Source organism: Ranitomeya imitator, chromosome 4 (assembly GCF_032444005.1).
Source record: "Ranitomeya imitator isolate aRanImi1 chromosome 4, aRanImi1.pri, whole genome shotgun sequence".
NCBI lineage: Eukaryota > Metazoa > Chordata > Amphibia > Anura > Dendrobatidae > Ranitomeya > Ranitomeya imitator.
This window is the reverse complement of record NC_091285.1, coordinates 632912675-632933480: the sequence shown is the minus strand read 5'-3', so window position 1 is coordinate 632933480 and position 20806 is coordinate 632912675. Positions and strand designations below refer to the sequence as shown.

The 20806-nt window shown below is 42.4% G+C and overlaps 1 protein-coding gene across 2 annotated transcripts in view; it reads right to left on the bottom strand.

Moving 5' to 3' along the window:
• LOC138677002 (adhesion G protein-coupled receptor E3-like) overlaps nucleotides 1–20806 on the bottom strand; it is a 107610-nt gene that overhangs the window by 56303 nt on the left and 30501 nt on the right. Inside the window, exons 3-5 of one of the 2 annotated variants that reach the window (XM_069766774.1) lie at nucleotides 19717–19896; nucleotides 17423–17518; nucleotides 14–148 (exon numbers count right to left, since the gene is read on the bottom strand). In XM_069766774.1, the coding sequence (XP_069622875.1) occupies nucleotides 14–148; nucleotides 17423–17518; nucleotides 19717–19896 (411 nt within the window). The remainder of the gene's footprint in view (nucleotides 1–13; nucleotides 149–17422; nucleotides 17519–19716; nucleotides 19897–20806) is intronic. The other variant, XM_069766775.1, reaches the window with a different exon arrangement.

The window sequence follows — 20806 nt, the reverse complement described above, 5'->3', positions numbered from 1 at the left end:
ACAGTTTTCTTACCGGCACATACTCCATTCAGTGTCACTAGAGTAACACAGTTACCGGTAGTTGGTTGTGGGCAAATATCATTGCAGTGGCAGGCTTGTGAATGACAAGAGGCTCGAGCAGGACAATCGGAGTCATTCCTGCATTTATCTGCCAGAAACAATTATATTAAAATTAATTTTGGCCAGACTCAGAGTTAATCTGTCTCACCTGACAGGCTCCCTTTAATGGGATTTTCCAAATACCCAATGCTAAGCTTTGTGCACATTCAGAGCTGCCATTTCTCTAGGTTCCTCATCTGCAGCAATAAGAGTTTCCTAAACTGAGCACGGCTGACAGACATTCATACTCGTGGCCCCATAATTATTCCCATGGCATGCTCCCAAGAAACTGAGCATTCATCCCTGGTGACTGCTAATGATTTTTCCAAGTGGTGGTTATCTAAAAAGATTACTGTCTTGAAACATCTCTGATCACCAGCTAATACTGTTATGACTAGGCCAGAGTTCATTCAAAAATACGATTCACCCTTGACAGAATTGATGCACATCAACTAAGTTTTACATTTCACCCAAAAAAACTCGGGTGACTTGAATACACCTATCTTTACAACTTTCAAACTTAAAATGCCTTTATAACTCTTTTGCATGTGGGACTACCTCCCTACTTTACTCTATATTTAACGTTCCGTTCCAAGAACAAGAAAATGGAATACATGACTCAATGGGAAGAAGAGCTTGGTTTTGTATTATCTAGTGAGACTGGTCTCGCTGCTGTAAAAACTTCTCATAAAGGCAGTAATCAAACTTCTCTAGTCAAAACATCTATCAAATTGCTGTTCAGAACATACTACTGTATGTCGCCATGAAACTCCATAAGATATACCCTAATACTTCAGACAGATGCTTTAGGGAATGTATAATTAGACATGAGCGAGTATTTCAATAGTCGGTTCAGCTCACGATCGCCGAATTTTCAATATTAGCCGATTTAATCGCGGAATATAGCCGAACGTACAGAGCTCAAAAGCCGGTGTTTGCCATGATGTGTGACAGCGTGGGAAACACTGGTGTAGCGCTTCTGATCGGCGGTGAAATCATCCCCGCCAGTCAGACAGCCATGGTTCCCATGCTATCAGAAGACAGCGTGAGCGCTCAGCTGTGATCAGAGGTATGAAATTTACCTCTGGGCACTGGTGTCAGCGGATGAGACGACAGCTCCCATCAGCTGACACCTGCTGCCGCTAATAGCAGTGAGAGCAGCAGCAGCAGATGGGAGTATTCATCAGCCGCTCCTGCACTGTAAATAAATAATTTAAAAAAAAAAAAACCCTGTGTGGGTTCCCCTGTATTTTTGATAACCAGTCAAGAAAAACTCACAGCTGGGGGCTGCGACCCTCAGATGTCAGCTTCAACAAGGCTAATTGTCAAGAATAGAGGGGTCCCTAAGCCATATTTTTTAATTATTTAAGTGAATAATTAAAAAAACGACATGAGGTGCCCCCCATTTTTGACATCCAGCCTTGCTAAAGCTCACAGCTGGGGGCTGGTATTCTCAGGCTCGTAACATAGTAACATAGTAACATAGTAACATAGTAACATAGTTAGTAAGGCCGAAAAAAGACATTTGTCCATCCAGTTCAGCCTATATTCCATTATAATAAATACCCAGATCTACGTCCTTCTACAGAACCTAATAATTGTATGATACAATATTGTTCTGCTCCAGGAAGACATCCAGGCCTCTCTTGAACCCCTCGACTGAGTTCGCCATCACCACCTCCTCAGGCAAGCAATTCCAGATTCTCACTGCCCTAACAGTAAAGAATCCTCTTCTATGTTGGTGGAAAAACCTTCTCTCCTCCAGACGCAAAGAATGCCCCCTTGTGCCCGTCACCTTCCTTGGTATAAACAGATCCTCAGCGAGATATTTGTATTGTCCCCTTATATACTTATACATGGTTATTAGATCGCCCCTCAGTTGTCTTTTTTCTAGACTAAATAATCCTAATTTCGCTAATCTATCTGGGTATTGTAGTTCTCCCATCCCCTTTATTAATTTTGTTGCCCTCCTTTGTACTCTCTCTAGTTCCATTATATCCTTCCTGAGCACCGGTGCCCAAAACTGGACACAGTACTCCATGTGCGGTCTAACTAGGGATTTGTACAGAGGCAGTATAATGCTCTCATCATGTGTATCCAGACCTCTTTTAATGCACCCCATGATCCTGTTTGCCTTGGCAGCTGCTGCCTGGCACTGGCTGCTCCAGGTAAGTTTATCATTAACTAGGATCCCCAAGTCCTTCTCCCTGTCAGATTTACCCAGTGGTTTCCCGTTCAGTGTGTAATGGTGATATTGATTCCCTCTTCCCATGTGTATAACCTTACATTTATCATTGTTAAACCTCATCTGCCACCTTTCAGCCCAAGTTTCCAACTTATCCAGATCCATCTGTAGCAGAATACTATCTTCTATTGTATTAACTGCTTTACATAGTTTTGTATCATCTGCAAATATCGATATTTTACTGTGTAAACCTTCTACCAGATCATTAATGAATATGTTGAAGAGAACAGGTCCCAATACTGACCCCTGCGGTACCCCACTGGTCACAGCGACCCAGTTAGAGACTATACCATTTATAACCACCCTCTGCTTTCTATCACTAAGCCAGTTACTAACCCATTTACACACATTTTCCCCCAGACCAAGCATTCTCATTTTGTGTACCAACCTCTTGTGCGGCACGGTATCAAACGCTTTGGAAAAATCGAGATATACCACGTCCAATGACTCACCGTGGTCCAGCCTATAGCTTACCTCTTCATAAAAACTGATTAGATTGGTTTGACAGGAGCGATTTCTCATAAACCCATGCTGATATGGAGTTAAACAGTTATTCTCATTGAGATAATCCAGAATAACATCCCTCAGAAACCCTTCAAATATTTTACCAACAATAGAGGTTAGACTTACTGGCCTATAATTTCCAGGTTCACTTTTAGAGCCCTTTTTGAATATTGGCACCACATTTGCTATGCGCCAGTCCTGCGGAACAGACCCTGTCGCTATAGAGTCACTAAAAATAAGAAATAATGGTTTATCTATTACATTACTTAGTTCTCTTAGTACTCGTGGGTGTATGCCATCCGGACCCGGAGATTTATCTATTTTAATCTTATTTAGCCGGTTTCGCACCTCTTCTTGGGTTAGATTGGTGACCCTTAATATAGGGTTTTCATTGTTTCTTGGGATTTCACCTAGCATTTCATTTTCCACCGTGAATACCGTGGAGAAGAAGGTGTTTAATATGTTAGCTTTTTCCTCGTCATCTACAACCATTCTTTCCTCACTATTTTTTAAGGGGCCTACATTTTCAGTTTTTATTCTTTTACTATTGATATAGTTGAAGAACAGTTTGGGATTAGTTTTACTCTCCTTAGCAATGTGCTTCTCTGTTTCCTTTTTGGCAGCTTTAATTAGTTTTTTAGATAAAGTATTTTTCTCCCTATAGTTTTTTAGAGCTTCAATGGTGCCATCCTGCTTTAGTAGTGCAAATGCTTTCTTTTTACTGTTAATTGCCTGTCTTACTTCTTTGTTTAGCCACATTGGGTTTTTCCTATTTCTAGTCCTTTTATTCCCACAAGGTATAAACCGCTTACACTGCCTATTTAGGATGTTCTTAAACATTTCCCATTTATTATCTGTATTCTTATTTCTGAGGATATTGTCCCAGTCTACCAGATTAAGGGCATCTCTAAGCTGTTCAAACTTTGCCTTCCTAAAGTTCAATGTTTTTGTGACTCCCTGACAAGTCCCCCTAGTGAAAGACAGGTGAAACTGCACAATATTGTGGTCGCTATTTCCTAAATGCCCGACCACCTGCAGATTTGTTATTCTGTCAGGTCTATTAGATAGTATTAGGTCTAAAAGTGCTGCTCCTCTGGTTGGATTCTGCACCAATTGTGAAAGATAATTTTTCTTGGTTATTAGCAGAAACCTGTTGCCTTTATGGGTTTCACAGGTTTCTTTTTCCCAGTTAATATCCGGGTAGTTAAAGTCCCCCATAACCAGGACCTCATTATGGGTTGCAGCTTCATCTATCTGCTTTAGAAGTAGACTTTCCATGCTTTCTGTTATATTTGGGGGTTTGTAACAGACCCCAATGAGAATTTTGTTACCATTTTTCCCTCCATGAATTTCAACCCATATGGACTCGACATCCTCATTCCCTTCGCTAATATCCTCCCTTAAAGTGGACTTTAGACAAGACTTTACATAGAGACAAACCCCTCCTCCTCTCCGATTTTTACGATCCTTTCTAAACAGACTGTAACCCTGTAAGTTAACTGCCCAGTCATAGCTTTCATCTAACCATGTCTCGGTTATTCCCACTATGTCAAAGTTACCTGTAGATATTTCTGCTTCTAGTTCTTCCATCTTGTTTGTCAGGCTTCTGGCGTTTGCGAGCATGCAGTTCAGAGGATTTTGTTTTGTTCCAATCTCCTCACTGTGGATTGTTTTAGAAATGTTCTTACCTCCCTTCTGAGTATGTTTTCCTGGGTCGTCTTTGTTCGAGTCTAATGTTTTTCTTCCCGTCCCCTCTTCTTCTAGTTTAACGCCCTCCTGATGAGTGTAGCGAGTCTTCTGGCGAATGTGTGTTTCCCAGGTTTGTTGAGGTGTAGTCCGTCTCTGGCGAGGAGTCCATCATACCAGTAATTCACACCGTGGTCCAGGAATCCAAATCCTTGTTGTCTGCACCATCGTCTTAGCCAGTTGTTTGCATCAAGGATCCTGTTCCATCTCCTGGTGCCATGCCCGTCTACTGGAAGGATAGAAGAAAAAACTACCTGTGCATCCAGTTCCTTTACTTTCTTCCCCAACTCTTCAAAGTCCTTGCAGATTGTCGGTAGGTCCTTCCTTGCCGTGTCATTGGTGCCAACATGTATCAGAAGAAATGGGTGGATGTCCTTGGAGCTGAAGAGCTTTGGTATCCTATCGGTCACATCCTTGATCATCGCACCTGGAAGGCAGCATACTTCTCTTGCAGTTATGTCCGGTCTGCAGATGGCTGCTTCTGTGCCTCTCAGTAGTGAGTCTCCCACCACCACCACTCTTCGTTGCTTCTTGGCTGTACTTTTTGCTGTCACTTGTTGCTGTGTGCCCTTTTCTTTTTTGCTTGCTGGTATTGCTTCATTCTTAGGTGTGCCATCTTCATCCTCTACAAAGATTTGATATCGGTTCTTCAGTTGTGTGGTTGGTGATTTCTCCATGGTCTTCTTGCTTCTTTTGGTCACATGCTTCCACTCATCTGCTTTTGGAGGTTCTCTGACACTTTTTGCACCTTCTGTGACCAGTAGAGATGCTTCTGTTCTGTCTAGAAAGTCTTCATTCTCTTTGATGAGTTTCAAAGTTGCTATTCTTTCTTCCAGACCCCGCACCTTTTCTTCTAAAAGGGCCACTAGTCTACACTTCTGACAGGTGAAATTGGATTCTTCTTCTGGTCGATCTGTGAACATGTAGCACATGCTGCAGCTCACCATGTAGGTTGTCACATCTGCCATGTTGCTCCTAGATCCTGCTGACTTGCTGTGTGTTTTCCTTCTTGTGTAATCTACTCAGCCAAGCTCTCTTGCAATAATGTCCTACAGGCAAAAATTCGCGCGCCGTAAGGCACGCGGTTTGGTGATGCTTTCGAAGCAGCTGGTCCCGGCTGTACCCAACGATCTTCTAGCTTAGGGAGACTTCGCTTCTCCCAGAAGGCACCTGGAATATGCAAATTAGCCTCCTGAAGCTTGAATCTCTGGTTTGGTGATGCTTTCGAAGCAGCTGGTCCCGGCTGTACCCAACGATCTTCTAGCTTAGGGAGACTTCGCTTCTCCCAGAAGGCACCTGGAATATGCAAATTAGCCTCCTGAAGCTTGAATCTCTGGTTTGGTGATGCTTTCGAAGCAGCTGGTCCCGGCTGTACCCAACGATCTTCTAGCTTAGGGAGACTTCGCTTCTCCCAGAAGGCACCTGGAATATGCAAATTAGCCTCCTGAAGCTTGAATCCCTGGTTTTGCCAGGGGCCATGGATATTGCCAGCCTAAAAATAGCAGCTCACAGCCGCCCCATTGTTTTCATACAATGTGACTATGGGGTTAGTAATGGGGGAATCTTATTGACGCCTCTCCATTACTAACCTTGGGGCTTGATGTAATCTGACAATACAAAGGTGACATCAACCCCCCCAATTATCACCCCACTTGCCACAGCTAAAGGGCAAGTGGGAAAAGTGAGGCTAAGTGCCAGAATTGGCGCATCTTAGAGATGCGCCTTTTATGGGGTGGCTGAGAGCTAATGTTTTTAGCCTGGCGGGGACAGTATCCATGGCCCCTTCCTAGGCTATTAGTATCAGCCCACAGCTGTCTGCAGAGCCTTTGCTGGTTATTAATTACTAGATGGTGGCCTAATTCTAACGCATTGGGTATTCTAGAATATGCATGTCCACGTAGTATATTGCCCAGCCACGTAGTATATTGCCCAGCCACATAGTATATTGCCCAGCGACGTAGTATATTGCCCATCCACATAGTATATTGCCCAGCCACATAGTATATTGCCCAGCCACATGATATATTGCCCAGTCACGTAGTATATTGCCCAGCCACGTAGTATATTGCCCAGCCACGTAGTATATTGCCCAGCCACATAGTATATTGCCCAGCCACATAGTATATTGCCCAGCCACATAGTATATTGCACAGCGACGTAGTATACAGCACAGAGCCACGTAGTATACAGCACAGACACGTAGTATACTGCCCAGTCACGTAGTATATTGCCCAGCCACATAGTATATTGCCCAGCCACATAGTATATTGCCCAGCCACGTAGTATATTGCCCAATCACGTAGTATATTGCCCAGCCACGTAGTATATTGCCCAGCCACGTAGTATATAGCACAGAGCCAAGCGGTATCTAACACAGCCCACGTAGTATACAGCAGTGTGGGCACCATATCCCTGTTAAAAAAATATTTAAAATAAAAAATAGTTATATACTCATCCCTGGGATCCAGCTGAGCTCCGGCGATACGCGCGCAGCTGCCGCCATCTTCCGTTCCCAGGATGCATTGCGAAATTACCCAGATGACTTAGCGGTCTCGCGAGACCGCTAAGTGTTCTGGGTAATTTCGCAATGCATCGCCAGGAACGGAAGATGGCAGCAGGCGCGAGCGGCTCAGCGGACTATGCAGGGTGAGAATAGCAGTTTTTTAATTATTTTTAACATTACTTTTTTTACTATTGATGCAGCATAGGCAGCATCAATAGTAAAAAGTTGGGGACACACAGGGTTAATAGCAGCGGTTACGGAGTGCGTTACCTGTGGCATAACGCGGTCCATTACCGCCGGCATTAACCCTGTGTGAGCGGTGACTGGAGGGGAGTATGCGGGCGCCGGGCACTGACTGCGGGGAGTAAGGAGCGGCCATTTTCTTCTGGACTGTGCCCGTCGCTGATTGGTCATGGCTGTTTTGCCGCGACCAATCAGTGACTTGGATGTCCATGACAGACAGAGGCCGCGACCAATGAATATCCGTGACAGACAGACAGAAAGACAGAAGGACAGAAAGACGGAAGTGACCCTTAGACAATTATATAGTAGATAGGGGAACCCTACATCATTTTTTTAGAGTCTCCCATTTTAATAGCCAGTAAAGGCTAAGTATACAGCTGTGAGCTGATATTAATAGCCTGGGAAGCTCCATGGGTATTAACCCCTTCCCAGGCTATAAACATTGTCCCCCAGCCGTCGGCTTTCCCTCTGCTAGTTACAAAAATTACACAGGAGCTCACAACATTTTTTTCAGAAAAATAATCTTTTAACAATTAAATACATGTACAGTAAGCTGCACACACACTGTACTAATTGTATTTGTCACTGGCATCTATATATCTATTCTATATGCATTTACTGCATGTAATCCATCTCTTCTATGCTGTCGGCTACTGCAATGATTCTACACTACGCGGCTGTTGAATTGCTGGCTTTATATATATATACTGTATTGTATATATATGTGTGTGTGTGTGTCACTGATATCTATATATATATCTAATATATAAAGCTGAGTGTGTGTGTGTGTGTGTGTGTGTGTGTGTACGTCCGGGATTGGCATCTGCACCCTCGCAGCTACAGCTACAAAATTTTGCACAGTCACACGTCTGGACCCCGAGAGCATCATAGGCTATGTTGTGAGGCAAAATTTTAACCCCGCGCTTTCCAATTCACCGAACAATTTTGCCTCTATCTACATAATGGGGAAAAAGTGAAAGGAAAAGTGTTGGAGGCAAATTGACAGCTGCCAGATGTGAACAAGGGGGACTTAAAGAATGAGAGCGATGGTGCCAAAGAGTATATACCATACAGTTGCTAAAGTGGGGCCCCGACATGGGATACTCACCACACACGGGGATGTGAACACACACACAAAATGCGCCACACACTATACGTGCTTGAACACATATACCACCCTCAGCACACATTTCACCACACATACCCACAATACACCAACCTTGCCACATAAAAGTCGAAACACAAAAGTCACAGCTCAAAACTCACCACTCGCAAAATTCGCCACATGCAAAACTCACCATATGCAAAACTCGCCACACGTGCAAAACTCACCTCATGGAAAACTCGCCACATGCAAAACTTGCACACGCGGAAAAATTGCCACATGCACAAAAGTTGCAACACATGGAAAAGTTGCCTCACACAAAACTTGCACACACTCAAAACGCACCACACATAAAACTCGCCACACGCAAAACTCACCATGTGCAAAACTTGCTGCACACAACTTGCTACACTAACCTGTCACATGGAACTCAACACACAAAAAGTTGCTACACGCATGTTGTCACACAAAACTCATCTCACAAAAGTCGCTACATGCATGTCGCCACATGCAACTCAACACACACAACTTGACACATGAAACTCGTCCTAAAACACACACAAGTCTGGCATTATCCTTCAAAAATAAAAATCTGATTAATAAGCAGACAAACTACAAGAGCAACAAATATACCATATACGAAATACGGCAACTGTCAGTCACATGACCTGTCTATTATGTGTATGTGTGAGCTAATATATACTACCAGGGGGGAGGGCTTCCTGTTGGCTGGGGATTTATCAGGCTGCCAATTTAGCTTACAAATACTGAGGTAAAAATACTGACCAAATAACGTGTGAATGAGGTCTAATACAGGAGGAGATGACATACAGGTACATACTATATACAGGGGAGATGACACACAAATATATACTATATACAGGAGCAGATGACACACAGGTATATACTATATACAGTAGGAGATGACTTACAGGTATATACTATATACAGGAGGAGATGACACACGTATATACTATATACAGGAGGAGATGACATACAGGTATATACTATATAAAAGAGGAGATGATACATAGGTATATAGATGAGGAGATGACACACAGCAGGTGTATACTATCTACATGAGGAGATGACATACAGGTATATACTATATACAGGGGAGATGACATACAGGTATATATGCAGCACCCCAGAGTCCTGGTTCGTTGCAGTAATGTTATTTTTCCACCAGGGGGAGTGATGTTACGTCTGAGGGCAATGAAGGAGATCTTCTGTCCAGGTATCACAACCACAAAACACACTTCACTCTCCAGTCCGCCAGGGGGAGCCACGCTTCTATCTATTAGGGCACTCCTCACAATTAGGTAAAACTGGTGGGTTGGTTAGGAAGTTAGAACAGTCTGCAGAACAGTTCAGACAGAGCAGACTGAGTTCTGCAGAGCATGAGGGTCCACGGAGCTGCGCCTGCATCCCATGCGGCAGCATCCCAGGAAAGGACACGAAAGGAATTGTGTTGCAGTGAGTGAGAAAAGAAGTCATAGCAAAAGGAGAGGAACGTCAGTGGGAGACCAGCTAGAAGCAGGCCGCCTCCTTCTGAAGCGCACTACCGGTAGCCAGAACACCGAGGGAGTAAGGAGCTCTATGTCGTTACTTCAGAGGCTGGCAGGACAGTTAATGCCACGTTGGCTGCCCAACCATATACCCAGGAGGCAGGGTGGTATAATGTGTAGTCTCTTTTATTACATCCCTATGAAGGTCTCTGATCACTTTTAGATCACTGAAATTGAGAAAATTAGATATTCTAGGCATTTTTCTAGCCTGCGCCTGACAGGCACATTGTTCCATTAAGAGTTAGTGCAAATATTGTTCCTGGCGGAGGGTTAAAAGATAGGTCTACCATACGGCCTATTTATACGTAGTTTGGACTTTAGGTACTAGGTACTAGTTGGCGATTATATTGATAGATGTCATCAGCAGTCGATGTGGCTAGTGGGAGGAGTTTGTTTTGACGCATTGGCGTAGACTGCCTGGCTGGACTGCCAGTCAGGCCAGCTAAGGCAAGGGAGATAGATAGTATCTACGTTTTTTGCATATCGGTGCGCGTGATTATAATATTTTCGAGGTATGTCTCTACTGTTTGCATGCTTTATCATGTGAGTCATTGCTGTTATTTTATATATTCATTAGATTCATTGTTCCATGAGGTATCATGAATGCAAATAGAAAATAGGAGGTTTTTAGTAAATTTTTGGCCTAGGTTCTAAAGTGTTAGGCGCTGCGAGGTAGGTATATTGTTTTGATTTTCAAAAATATTGGAAACATTGGAAATTGTTATAGAAATTTGTGGTTTTTGTCTTAAGAGTAAAATCGTATTATATAATGTTCAGATAACAATTTTAATCGGCGTGTTAACTTTTAGGTAAATGCTGTGTGTTGTAACGAGTCATGGCTGATAAGAAGAAAAAACTTTCGGGGTTTCAGAACCGTAAAAGAAAAGCTGAGAAATCACTTTAAAAATCAAAGGGTCATTTTTAAAATATCTAAGCAATGTTGCCTCTGAAATATCGAATGTGGAAATAGAATTTGTTTCTCATGCTGAAAATAGTGAATTACAACCATCAATATCTGGTGGTAGATCTGATCAAAGTACCAGTACTGACATGGAGGCTGGTACATCTATAGAAATACTACACAAAGACTATTCGGACGATCCCGCTACGTGGACCGTAATCAATGATGACTTACGCCTACATGTAGTAAAACTCGGCCCAACACAAGTTAAAGATTTCGATTTTCCTTTGGACACTAATCGAAGAAAAAGTTCTTGTGTTCACTATAAACGTCGTCTTGTCAATGGTGAAAGTCTTGATCGCAATTGGCTAATGTATTCTATTCAGAAAAATTCAGTTTTTTGTTTTTGCTGCACGTTGTTTACAGACTCATCACTTCAACTAGGAATCATCAAACGCTCAGCCTTAGGTACTGATAGTGTAAATGACTGGAAAACCATATCTGCTATTTTAGCCAGCCACGAAAAAAGCAAAGATCACATGACTAGCTTTCAAAAATGGAAGGAACTCGAAAATAGACTTAAGATGAACAAGACCATTGACGAAGAACACTTACGCAAAATTGAAGTGCAAGAAAAATACTTGCATCAAATTTTAGAAAGGTTGATAGCTCTAGTGAGGGTACTAGGTACGCAAAACAAAAAGGACAGTTAATTCCACGTTGTCTACCCAACCATATACCCAGGAGGCAGGGTGGCAACTTGTGGGGGCCAGGGCGTCTCTAGGGTCCCTATAAAAAGCCTCAAGGCACCAGTCATACGGGTTTGTCCTATCCGTAAGGGGGACAGAGAGAGGAGACTTAACATCGACAATAGTTGTGAGGACCTTACTGAGTTGCTCAGCAGGGAGGTACTACAACACCCAGGCGCTAGATGAAGGCTATTGAATTCCTCCTGGATAAGGAGACTCTGGATTTGCCTTCAGACCGGCCGGACTCTGCCTACCCTGTGGTCCCTACCCTGGACTGTGGATGCTGAAGCCTTCAGTAAAGGTAAAGAGACTGCAACCGTGTGTCCTCGTTATTCACTGCGCCTTAGATCACCCACCATCTACCATCTACACTCTGGGAAGCCCTGGGGATATACTTCACCTTTGGGAAGGCATACCATCCAGCTGCCATAACATCACCCCAGCGGACCCCTAAGCAGCGTCGGTCACCCTGACCGAATACCACAGGTGGCGTCACGAACATTATCCTTTTAAAGACCTTTCCCAATTTATCAACGGACGCACCCCTAGGGCCACGGACCGGGTCAGCCACCGTGACATCCCCAGAACCTAAGGACCCGATTCCGAGTACCTCACAGCCCTACTACTGGGGGCGCTCCATATACTATATACAGGAGATGACATACAGGTATATACTATACATAGGAGGAGATGACATACAGGTATATACTATATACAGAAGAGATGATATACAGGTATATACTATATACAGGAGGAGATGACACATAGGTATATACAATATACAGGAGGAGATGACATACAGCAGGTATATACTATTTACAGGGGAGATGACATACAGGTACAGTGGGGCAAAAAAGTATTTAGTCAGTCAGCAATAGTGCAAGTTCCACCACTTAAAAAGATGAGAGGCGTCTGTAATTTACATCATAGGTAGACCTCAACTATGGGAGACAAACTGAGAAAAAAAAATCCAGAAAATCACATTGTCTGTTTTTTTAAGAATTTATTTGCATATTATGGTGGAAAATAAGTATTTGGTCAGAAACAAACAATCAAGATTTCTGGCTCTCACAGACCTGTAACTTCTTCTTTAAGGGTCTCCTCTTTCCTCCACTGATTACCTGTAGTAATGGCACCTGTTTAAACTTGTTATCAGTATAAAAAGACACCTGTGCACACCCTCAAACAGTCTGACTCCAAACTCCACTATGGTGAAGACCAAAGAGCTGTCAAAGGACACCAGAAACAAAATTGTAGCCCTGCACCAGGCTGGGAAGACTGAATCTGCAATAGCCAACCAGCTTGGAGTGAAGAAATCGACAGTGGGAGCAATAATTAGAAAATGGAAGACATGCAAGACCACTGATAATCTCCCTCGATCTGGGGCTCCACGCAAAATCCCACCCCGTGGGGTCAGAATGATCACAAGAACGGTGAGCAAAAATCCCAGAACCATGCGGGGGGACCTAGTGAATGAACTGCAGAGAGCTGGGAACAATGTAACAAGGCCTACCATAAGTAACACACTACGCCACCATGGACTCAGATCCTGCAGTGCCAGACGTGTCCCACTGCTTAAGCCAGTACATGTCCGGGCCCGTCTGAAGTTTGCTAGAGAGCATTTGGATGATCCAGAGGAGTTTTGGGAGAATGTCCTATGGTCTGATGAAACCAAACTGGAACTGTTTGGTAGAAACACAACTTGTCATGTTTGGAGGAAAAAGAATACTGAGTTGCATCCATCAAACATTATACCTACTGTAAAGCATGGTGGTGGAAACATCATGCTTTGGGGCTGTTTCTCTGCAAAGGGGCCAGGACGACTGATCCGGGTACATGAAAGAATGAATGGGGCCATGTATCGTGAGATTTTGAGTGCAAACCTCCTTCCATCAGCAAAGGCATTGAAGATGAAACGTGGCTGGGTCTTTCAACATGACAATGATCCAAAGCACACCGCCAGGGCAATGAAGGAGTGGCTTCGTAAGAAGCATTTCAAGGTCCTGGAGTGGCCTAGCCAGTCTCCAGATCTCAACCCTATAGAAAACCTTTGGAGGGAGTTGAAAATCCGTGTTGCCAAGCGAAAAGCCAAAAACATCACTGCTCTAGAGGAGATCTGCATGGAGGAATGGGCCAACATACCAACAACAGTGTGTGGCAACCTTGTGAAGACTTACAGAAAACGTTTGACCTCTGTCATTGCCAACAAAGGATATATTACAAAGTATTGAGATGAAATTTTGTTTCTGACCAAATACTTATTTTCCACCATAATATGCAAATAAAATGTTAAAAAAACAGACAATGTGATTTTCTGGATTTTTTTTTTCTCAGTTTGTCTCCCATAGTTGAGGTCTACCTATGATGTAAATTACAGACGCCTTTCATCTTTTTAAGTGGTGGAACTTGCACTATTTCTGACTGACTAAATACTTTTTTGCCCCACTGTATATACTACATACAGGGGAGATGATATACAGGTATATACTATATTCAGGAGATGACATACAGGTGTATACTATATATAAAGGAGATGGCAAACATGTATATACTGAGGGGAAAAGGAGAGGTGTGAGGTGAAAATGAGAGGTGTGAGGTGAAAATGAAAAGGTGTGAGTGCAAAATGAGAGGAGTGAGGGAAAATAGTGGAGTGATTGGAAAATGACAGATGTGAGGTCGAAATGACAAGTGTTAGGGGGGAATGAGAGGAGTGAGGGGGAAAATGAGAGGTGTGAGGGGGAAAATGAAAGATGTGAGGGGGAAAATGAGAGGCGTGATGGGAAAATAAGAGAAGTGAGGTGCTATAGCTAACCACCGATATTTACTATGCCCAGGCAACGCCGGGCTCTTCAGCTAGTATATATATATGTATATATGTATATATGTATTCTATGTGTATATATCTATTCTATCTATTCTATTCTAACCTGTCACGCTGTGATTTTACTGAACGCGGCACATGAATTGCCGGCTTTTATTCTATCTTTTACCGAATTACAGTTAGGTCCATATATATTTGGACAGAGACAACATTTTTCTAATTTTGGTTATAGACATTACCACAATGAATTTTAAACAAAACAATTCCAATGCAGTTGAAGTTCAGGCGTTCAGCTTTCATTTGAGTGTATCCACATTAAAATTGGATGAAGGGTTTAGGAGTTTCAGCTCCTTCACATGTGCCACCCTGTTTTTAAAGGGACCAAAATTAATTGGACAGATTCAATAATTTTAAATAAAATGTTCATTTTTAGTACTTGGTTGAAAACCCTTTGTTGGCAATGACTGCCTGAAGTCTTGAACTGATGGACATCACCAGACACTGTGTTTCCTCCTTTTTGATGCTCTGCCAGCCCTTCACGGCAGTGGTTTTCAGTTGCTGTTTGTTTGTGGGCCTTTCTGTCTGAAGTTTAGGCTTTAACAAGTGAAATGCTGCTCAATTGGGTTGCGATCAGGTGACTGACTTGGCCATTCAAGAATATTCCACTTCTTTGCTTTAATAAACTCCTAGGTTGCTTTGGCTTTATGTTTTGGGTCATTGTCCATCTGTAGTATGAAACGACGACCAATCAGTTTTGCTGCATTTCGCTGGATCTGAGCACACAGTATGGCTCTGAATACCTTAGAATTCATTCGGCTGCTTCTGTCCTGTGTCACATCATCAATAAACACTAGTGACCCAGTGCCACTGGCAGCCATGCTTGCCCAAGCCATCACACTGCCTCCGCCGTGTTTTACAGATGATGTGGTATGCTTTGGATCATGAGTTGTACCACGCCTTCGCCATACTTTTCTTTTTCCATCATTCTGGTAGAGGTTGATCTTGGTTTCATCTGTCCAAAGAATGTTCTTCCAGAACTGTGCTGGGTTTTTTAGATGTTTTTTAGCAAAGTCCAGTCTAGCCTTTTTATTCTTGATGCTTATGAGTGGCTTGCACCATGCAGTGAACCCTCTGTATTTACTTTCATGCAGTCTTCTCTTTATGGTAGATTTGGATATTGATACACCTACCTCCTGGAGAGTGTTGTTCACTTGGTTGGCTGTTGTGAAGGGGTTTCTCTTCACCATGGAGATTATTTTGCGATCATCCACCACTGTTGTCTTCCGTGGGCGCCCAGGTCTTTTAGCATTGATGAGTTCACCAGTGCTTTCTTTCTTTCTCAGGATGTACCAAACTGTAGATTTTGCCACTCCTAATATTGTAGCAATTTCTCGGATGGGTTTTTTTTTGTTTTTGCAGCTTAAGGATGGCTTGTTTCACCTGGATGGAGAGCTCCTTTGACTGCATGCTTACTTCACAGCAAAATCTTCCAAATGCAAGCACCACACCTCAAATCAACTCCAGGCCTTTTATCTGCTTAATTGAGAATGACATAACGAAGGGATTGCCCACACCTGTCCATGAAATAGCCTTGGAGTCAATTGTCCAATTACTTTCGGTCCCTTTAAAAACAGGGTGTCACATGTTAAGGAGCTGAAACTCCTAAACCCTTCATCCAATTTTCATGTGGATACCCTCAAATGAAGGATGAAAGTCTGAACTTCAACTGCATCTGAATTCTTTTGTTTAAAATTCATTGTGGTAATGTCTATAACCAAAATTAGAAAAATGTTGTCTCTGTCCAAATATATATGGACCTAACTGTATACTGACTCTTTCCTATTTTAAGAAAAATGCTCGTGTTACCGATCACGAATCCGAATGTACCATATTTGAGCCGAATTTAAGTTTGGCGATCGTTTTCCATACATATTCGCTCATCTCTATGTAATATACCAGGCGATAGAGAGCATATTTGGTGGTCCTGTCCACATGTGAAAACTTTCTGGCAAAAAATCATTACCTTAATTAATAATATATAAATAAATCATTGCAACTTGACTTTGCAATCTTACTCTTGGGGAATAATCTGAAAGGTACCAATAATTAAACTAATAGGGTAATAATTAATTTTATAATTGTGGCCTCACAGATACATATCATTTCTAAGTGGAAGACTTCAAAACTATCCTAGCCTGAGATTATATATAGAAAAAACACATTAATGTTGTATGAACGCATAGAAGCTACCGGAACAGATAGATCTGAACAATTCTTCAGCATATGGGCCCCTTGGATAGACCACCAGTGTAACCCCTCAATTGGTGTGGCATTAAATATCTCACCTTAAGTTAATGGGAGATTCCAATATACAGTAGAATCACTAGATGTTTGTATGGACTATCTCTTGTGTTAAATGCAACAATCTGTCCCCTTCCCCCTTCTTCCCCGTGTACCTCACCCCTTACTCCCTCTTTATTTCTGTACTCTACAACCTTTTAAACTGTTTAAATGAAAGATTAATAAAAATCATTTAAATTAAAAGACCAGCGGTTAGTGTTGGTCCGTGGTGATGAGCGAGTATACTCGTTGCCCGGGTTTTCTCGAGCACGCTCGGGTGGTCACCGAGTATTTGTAACTGCTCGGAGATTTTGTTTTCGTTGCCTCAGCTGCATGATTTACAGCTGATAGACAGCTTGAATACATGTGGGGATTCCCTAGCAAACAGGCAACCCCCACATGTACTCAGGCTGGCCAGCAGCCGTAATTCACGCAGCTGTGTCAACAAAAACTAAATCTCCGAGCAGTTACAAATACTCGGAGACCACCAGAGCAACGGGTACACTCGCTCATCACTAGTGGCCTGTTCTTGGACCATGATTATTGGACTTGTGAAGCCAGCCTAAATATTACTATAACATGATGGCAGGATTCTTACCTGTACATGCATAGAGCCCTTTGTCATTTAGCTGGGCAACAAATCCATCTTTACGACAGGCACATATGGAAATATTTCCGTTCGTGTCACAGACTCCTGGAGGGTGAACATACGGTTCAGTGAGAGTATAAAAATAGGTTAGAGGATTATCGACATTGAAAAACGGGTGAGCCCACATTGGTGGACATTGTACTACTATATAGACTGTTTTGGGGGGGGTTTGATGCAGGAGAAAAGGCTGTTTTCTGTGTGTACTGCTACCTGAAAGCGAGGATCCCTACAAGGGGTGCTCCTATTCAAAGAACTTTGTTCTTCATCTGTATCTCCTGATGGACTATATAATGTCATTTAATAGGAAGTGGAAACCTCATTATAAAACCAACCAAGAAGTGGTGAAAAGTTAGATAAAAGTTTCTAAATATGCACCAAAAGTATAATCTAGTATGACCTACGTACTGGTTTATTTGGCTCATTTAACCCCTTTTGACCTTAATGACCAAGCAAAATTTTACAATTCTGACCAGTGTCACTTTATGTGGTTATAACTCTGGAACACTTCAACGGATCCCACTGATTCTGAGACTGTTTTTTCATGACAAATTGTTGTTCACAATAGTGGAACATTTCTTTGATATGACTTGTGTTTATTTGTGTAAAAATTGGAAATTTGGCAAAACTTTAGAAAATTTAGCAATTTTCAATTTTTTCATTTTTATGTCTTTAACCCCTTAACCCCCGGAGCTTTTTTCAGTTTTGCTTTTCGTTTTTTGCTCCCCTTCTTCCCAGAGATATAACTTTTTTATTTTTCTGGAAAAATGGCCATGTGAGGGCTTATTTTTTGCGGGACAGTTGTACACCATTGGTTTTACCATGTTGTGTACTAAAAAACGGGAAAAAAATTCCAAGGGTGATGAAATTGCAAAAAAAGTGCAATCCCACACTTGTTTTTTGTTTGGCTTTTTTTTTACCAGGTTCAGTAAATGCTAAAACTGACCTGCCATTATGATTCTCCAAGTCATTATGAGTACATAGACACCAAACATGTCTAGGTTATTTTTTATCTAAGTGGTGAAAAAAAATTCCAAACTTTGTAAAAAAAAAATTGTGCCATATTCCTATACCCGTAGTGTCTCCATTTTTCGTGATCTCGAGCTGACATATTTAATGATACCATTTTGGTGCAGACACGATTTTTTGATCACCCGTTATTGCATTTTAATGAAGTGTCACGGTGACCAAAAAAACATAATTGGTCTCGGGGGTCGATCTGGGGGGTCGATCTGGCACCTCGGCACTTTACTTTTTTCCATCATGGGTAAGATAATCTTCTATTTGATACACTAAGACTGCTCTATTTCCTTTTTGTGTGCTGGTCACTATGACAAACATTAGGGCACACATGTATATATAGGCATTCAGTGATCTTCATGCACACTGCTGATATACTAACTGGGTGCTATATAACCATCATAGAGCAGTATACATGCTATATCTTGGTGAGAGTGTACATATACTCATTGGTGCTGAGGTTTCACTTGTTTCCCAACTAGGTGTTCTTTGTCCTTTTTATTCATATTGTTGTATGTCTTTTGTATTTTTCAATAAAGTTTACTTTTTATTACATTCCTATGTGTATGGAACTCCAATCCCTTTTGTGTTAATAATGTATTCTGGGAGTATACACCTACTAGTCCTCTAAATATATGGGTATATACATTTAGTCAACTTTGACAGTAATTTGTATTATATGGGACCCATGCTCTTCTCTGTGAGTTTCTATATATCACTATATTTATAATTAGTCCAGCAAAGCAGAGCTCCAGGGTTGCAGAGGTAACAGTCGCGCGCAACCCTGGTGACTTTTGTGGTGGGCCAAAAAACATCTCTATGACATAAAGCATTAACAGTATTATACATGGTAGGTATTGGCCCATTACAGCTTTAGGCCGGGTTCACATTACGTTATAGGCGTCCGTTAGACGGACTACGTTACACCGCGGCATAACGCGGTGTAATGTAGTCCGTTAACGCCGCCATTAAGTCCTATGTTGGACGCATCGCTAGTGCATGCCCACAGTGGGCGTGCGCTAGCGATGTGCCGTCATTGAGTGACGGACCCAGGGACGCGGCAGCGGCCCGTTAACGCATGTGTTGAACGGGCTGCTGTTAACGCAATGTGAACCTGGCCTTACAGATGTTCCACCTAACTACAAGGTGATTGTGCCTGAGAAACCTGAGAATTCAATGACTATAAAATAAAATAAAAAATGACAAAGTAAGTTGGTGCACAGTACCGAGACACTCTCCACCCGGGTAAACGATGTTTGTCTTGTCCTTCTCATTGTAGAAATATTGGCCACATTTACAGTAGTAGCCGTATTTTGACTCCTCACAGAAGGAATGAGTGGGGCACTGATCCTGTGCTGGATCACACTTAGTAAAATTGATCGCTTTGTCGGGCACGTACGCAATTCCTACAGTAAGGAGAAATCAACAATGTGTTATATATAAAGCTAGATTAATTATACGGTACATAATGTCAGTATTTAAAATATCATTTCTAACATATATCCTCAACCTCTACATTACTATTACCCATATATCGCTCTAATCATACACCGCCTCTATATTACCTGTAATAGGACCAGGGGAAAATGGTTGCTGGTGTGAACATGTCCCCTAGGTTCTTGTCATATTCGGTGTAAATAAACTAACCAGACTGATTGCGACTATGGGGGACATTCATTAACGCAGATTTGTGGTGAAAAAAAAGTTTTGGAAAGTTGCACTTTTTGTGCAAATGTGAGGTTGTGCTAAAATGTGCGACTTTTGGCATATTCGTGTTATATTCACCCCAGCTCCAAAAAAGTGGGCATAGCTGGGACAGGGCCTGGTGATCTCCTTCAAATTCATGATAATTGGCTTCATTCGTTACAGCACAAATCTTACTCCTGTAGTGGCTGGTGTAGGATTTGGTGTGAGCCGCATATAGTGATATATGCCACCATGCGCCTTGCCTTATTCATTAAAAGGCTTGAGTTTCACAGTCCTAAGTATAAAAAGATCATTGGAAAGACCTCTGAGTAACCCCAATGGGTGCAGCGGATGCATTCTCCGGCACATCCGCTGCCCCATTGTGAGGTGCGGGGAGGTGGGGGCGGAGTTCCGGCCGCGCATGCGCGGTCGGAAAAAGCGGTCCATCTGGAGCAAAAAACGTTACATTTAACGTTCTTTGCTCCCGGCGGTCCACCACAACACGGCGCAACCGTCGCACGACGGTTGCGACGTGTGTCAATACGTCGCAATGCGTCGTGTTATGATCTGGTGGCCTAGGAGCAGCATGAGACGTACTCTGGAGAAGGTGGTACCTTTACTGACTGCAAA